Source organism: Anopheles aquasalis, chromosome 3 (genome assembly GCF_943734665.1).
Source record: "Anopheles aquasalis chromosome 3, idAnoAquaMG_Q_19, whole genome shotgun sequence".
In the NCBI taxonomy this organism is placed as follows: domain Eukaryota; kingdom Metazoa; phylum Arthropoda; class Insecta; order Diptera; family Culicidae; genus Anopheles; species Anopheles aquasalis.
This window is the reverse complement of record NC_064878.1, coordinates 53,349,105-53,353,548: the sequence shown is the minus strand read 5'-3', so window position 1 is coordinate 53,353,548 and position 4,444 is coordinate 53,349,105. Positions and strand designations below refer to the sequence as shown.

The 4,444-nt window shown below is 50.4% G+C and overlaps 1 protein-coding gene across 2 annotated transcripts in view; it reads right to left on the bottom strand.

Moving 5' to 3' along the window:
- The window catches only part of LOC126578207 (paternally-expressed gene 3 protein), a 6,446-nt gene extending 3,465 nt beyond the window's left edge, over positions 1-2,981 (bottom strand). Inside the window, exons 1-3 of one of the 2 annotated variants that reach the window (XM_050240544.1) lie at positions 2,905-2,981; positions 2,627-2,809; positions 1-138 (exon numbers count right to left, since the gene is read on the bottom strand). The exon at positions 1-138 is cut by the window's left edge and continues 2,145 nt beyond it. In XM_050240544.1, the coding sequence (XP_050096501.1) occupies positions 1-138; positions 2,627-2,632 (144 nt within the window). In that variant the 5' untranslated portion in view covers positions 2,633-2,809; positions 2,905-2,981. The remainder of the gene's footprint in view (positions 139-2,626; positions 2,810-2,904) is intronic. The other variant, XM_050240545.1, reaches the window with a different exon arrangement.
- Between the last annotated feature and the right edge of the window lie 1,463 nt (positions 2,982-4,444).

Below are 4,444 nucleotides of genomic sequence, written 5' to 3'. Positions count from 1 at the left end.
CTTACCGACCGACAACTGGACGGAGGGCGCTTCGTAGGAGTATCCTGCGTGAACATGGGCGCTCGGTGGACAGTCCGGGGCTGGGCTCGCTAGGTTCGATGCCGCAAGGCATGCCACAAAGGCGATTGTAGCGAACAGCTGGCCCACCAGCACCATCGGGAGGGAAGAATGGAAGGAAAAGAAACGACAAGCATTTTAATGACTTTATATTCGCAGATCGCCTTAAAGATCTTCTCGTTACGGAGCTTTCCAGGCGCACTTATCATCTAGAGATGCTCTGAATTTGTTAACCGGTTTTACGGTAATCAGCTGGTCTGAGCTGGCCATGCAGTTGGTATGTAGAAGGTAACCTTGGATTACGTCATAGCGAGCATCATGACTAGCGGTTTAAGAATGGCTGTATGGGTTCTCTGTGACCCTCAGATGCTTCGTCATCGATCGATCAGCGGTCGATCGATTGCTTTACTGAAAACGCTCGGCGATCGGATCAGCTTGGTATCGAGTGATCGACTACGGTGGCGACGGTTTTTGCGGCTAACGAGCTAACGAACTCGTTTTCGCGTTTACACCTGTCTGACCAAATTGGAGCACCGCGACTAGAACGAGCCACCTCTCTCGCTCGTCGAGAAGTCGAAAGATGGGAGCCCCTTTGAAAGAGCGTAATGTCACACTCGAACGGCACTCCAACTCCAGCTGACAATTCAATTACGCACCACTTTTTATGGGGTTTGTGTGCACGTATCTTTGGACATACCAGAGCAGGTTGCCAAATATTATGAACCAAACGAATGCCACGGGGTTCCAATTAAAACGGAAAGTGAGCTACAAAAATTTTATCTTTTCGCTCTCTTTATCGATGCTCATTATCGGGGCTCGGTTACAACATTATGCTTAGCAGAGCAGGTTAGTCGACTGAAATATGAGAATTACCTCATCGGTAGCCAATTTGGATAGCATACGTCTAATCCGTATGGTTTCTTCTCATACTATGATGCAATAGAATGTATATTTATTCATTTTTTGGCGGAGATCTGTTACTAATCATGACCACAGTGCTGTCAAAGCCTGCATTGCTGAGCTGAAGCAGTGTAGTTGAGTGAAATCACCAGAACAGAAGAAATTAATCAGGCTGCTGCGATTTGAATAGTGTTTTGTGGACTATCGCATTAGATTTCATTTCTTCTGTCAATGCAATGCGAATGCAGGATTCTGGTGCAAAAGACTTATTTGATATGATCTCTTTCTGAAGATATTCGTTTTCTTTAAGCTTAATATTCCACGATCTTAGTACATGATGCTGCTCAGAATGTTCGAATGCTTTCGCGAGCGCTTGTGTCTGGGTTTCGCAAATTACTCTCCAGCCTAGGCTTGGGCGTTACTCGATCGGATGAGCCGGATGTACGCGGGCGCTCGCCAAGGCGAAGATCTATTAGGAAGCAGTTTCAATTCATCCTATCTCGCGTAACCGGCGCAATACTGTGCGCCGACACTGGCTGGCACTCGGAACATGATTCAGCATTTCCCGTTGGCCGACGCCCACGGCCACGGTCCCGCGCGATGAGGAAACCGTAAATCGCGAGGCGTTACCGCGCACCATATAACTGCAACCAGCAACAACCACAACCCTCCTATCGGAACGGGTTTCCACCAGCGTGGTGGTGCCGTGGTGCAACTGGAACGCACACTCCATTGCACACGTTCTGTCAATTCGTACGTTTAGCCTCTCACCCGTCTGGCCCCCTAACGCAGACCGGGCCTGCTGTACACAAGCGGCTAAGGCTAGCAGGTTCTGCTGAGATATCCAATCGGCGAAGCCTGGCCTGGCCTGGCCTGGGTGACGCCTTGCCTTCGATTTTTACATAACCTGCCACTAAGAGCCTGCCACTCCGACGCCCAGCTGGGGCCCCCGGCGGTATCTAATGCAATGATGGCGACTGGTGGTGCCCGGTGTGATACCGAGCCCGAGTCCATGCGCCTTCCCCGGACGCTCCGAGAACGCACCGTGGCGTTGTGCCGTTCCCTTTGCCAAGCCGAACGTGCGACGCGCTCTCGCTTTCATTGAGCACGAACCTGGGCACGATTCACGATCGGAGGCAATTAGATCATTGCCGGGTCGCGTGTGATCGAGAAGTGCGACGGCAGCAAACGAACGACCTAACTAGCCATGAAAGTGAAGCAAGGCTCCATCTACGGTCAGCCAAGGTAAGGTCGTTTGTAGCGGCGCACTAGCGCCCGGTTTAGTAGCCCCAAAAGAATGCGCCAACCGGCCCTCAAATCAGTGAAGTGATCGTGTCCAGTGTGGCGGGATCGGACCGGTGCTCCAGTCGACCTGTATTCGGTGCTGAAGGTCAACAGCCGCCATGATGTATCGCCGCCGAATTCGCGAATTTGAAGTGGACTGGCATCCGTTGATTCATCGCACTCGCATCTCACTCGGCCGATTTGGGGCCGATTGATAAAACAAAAAAACGTTCCTAGGCCTTTACTCTGCACCATTAGTCCCGTTCGTTACACCACAGGCATGTCCTTTGCACTTGTTATTGTTCGCCACTTGCTCGCTCACTTCCTGCACGATCGATCGAGAGTCATTGCACTGAAGCGATCTTTGGCTCGTCTAACCACTCACCTTCATGATGACGCGCTAAAACACACTTTTTTTTTCGTTTTCGTTATCGATTCCACGCGGCTCCACAGGGGCCCAGCCAAAAAGCACCAGCACCACTAGAAAAAAGGTCCACTAGATTCGCGGCCACGAAATCCGGGTGCTTTGCTTGATCACTGTTCTTCTCGCGGGAATCGGCAAACTGCACTGGAACGAGGTAAAGGGAAGACACACACTAGAGCAGATGAGAGGGGAGGACACTCGAATCCTGCTGGGCAGACACTCAGCACTAGGCCACGGACCTGTGACTGCAGCGGCGGGATCACACAAACGAAAGCTGCTCTACATAAGCGGTAGAGCGATACTCTTCTACACGGCACTACTACTGAATGGTCGCCATGATCCTCCGGTCTCTTATATAGCACGCGAAGTGTCACCGCACGGCACCGCCATCATCGTCACCATCGGCCCCGTCACCCCATCGGACCGAAAACGGAACGCCCAGGTCTGGCCTGGCTTGGCATGGCTAAGCACAGAACACGAGGCTCCCTACTCCTGGCCGAACGTGCGATACGAACCGTGCGTTCGCTTGGCTCTCGCTGGGTCAGGGTGTGGACTTTTCTTGACTTTTCACAGACACAGACCGGCCACCACCCCAGAAGAAGGGTTCTTGGGGAGCACGAACGAATGGCGCTTTCACGCGTGGTGACCGCGGACGGCCCCCCGCGGTGCGTTCGTGCTGCTCTCGTTTCATCGCCGCGCGTTCGCACCGCGATATCCTTCCTGAATCGTGCGCCGAACGCGATCGCGTACACGAACGCGTGCACTGGCCCCTAGCTGCCCGCCCCTCACCTCCCCCCTCTCAGCCAGTGCTGCGGAGGCTGCGTGTACCCGGGGGGTCGAACGGTCAATCGACGAACGGGTGATTCGATGCTGAGGACGATCCCCACCCCAGGTGCACTGGACCTGGGTGCCACGGGAGGGATCTCGTTGAGGTGAGGGAGGGCGCACAAGGTCCACCGATCGGCCGATCGGCGTCATCGTCGTCGGCGTCGTGGTCGTCGTCGGCGGAGTCTTGCGATATTTGATATACATTTCGTGCAATTCAGATCAGATGCTGTTGCACAGTCCTTTCGGTTCCGAAAACCGGAACGACGGACGCACTCGGGGAGTGGATCGTTCGGTGGAGGTCGGAGAGAAAGGGTGATGGAGATGATCGGTTTCTCGGGATTGCGTTGAACAAGGTTGAATTTTTCTTTGTCAACTACAGAGGTAGTGTTTTTCTTTCTAAAAAATGAGTCATATATAATTGAAGCAAGAAGTTCTATCAATTAGTTTTACAACGATTTTATTCTTTTCGTGGTTTTTCTGTGAAAGTCTTTCCAGGACGTTCATGATATTCCATTTATATTACAGCTTTTGTTTAATGCACAGTTCTATTAAATATCCTCTTCGTTAATTCCAAAATGGAGCTCTTTTTTGGGATTTTTATTTTAGTTAGTTTTTCCTGGTCGAGTCTAGATGAGATTTTGTTAATAATCTCATTTTACCATTTTCGGTACAGCTTTGAAGATGAAAAAGTGGTCGCTCGTTCGATTTTGCTGTAGAAAACAAGTTTTGCAGAATTTATTTTAAAAAAAGGAGCAATAAACTGACTAAATTTCAAAGAGCGATTTAACAAAAAATTATATTTGTGTCAGATTTGCTTCGATTGATCTATAAAAAATACGGTATACAGTTGAAAAGCTCAGCATGGATTAAAAAAATGTTAAAAAGGAAATACCACAGAAAAAATACGAACAGTGTATTCAAACTTAGAAATAGAAGACACAAAATCTCCTT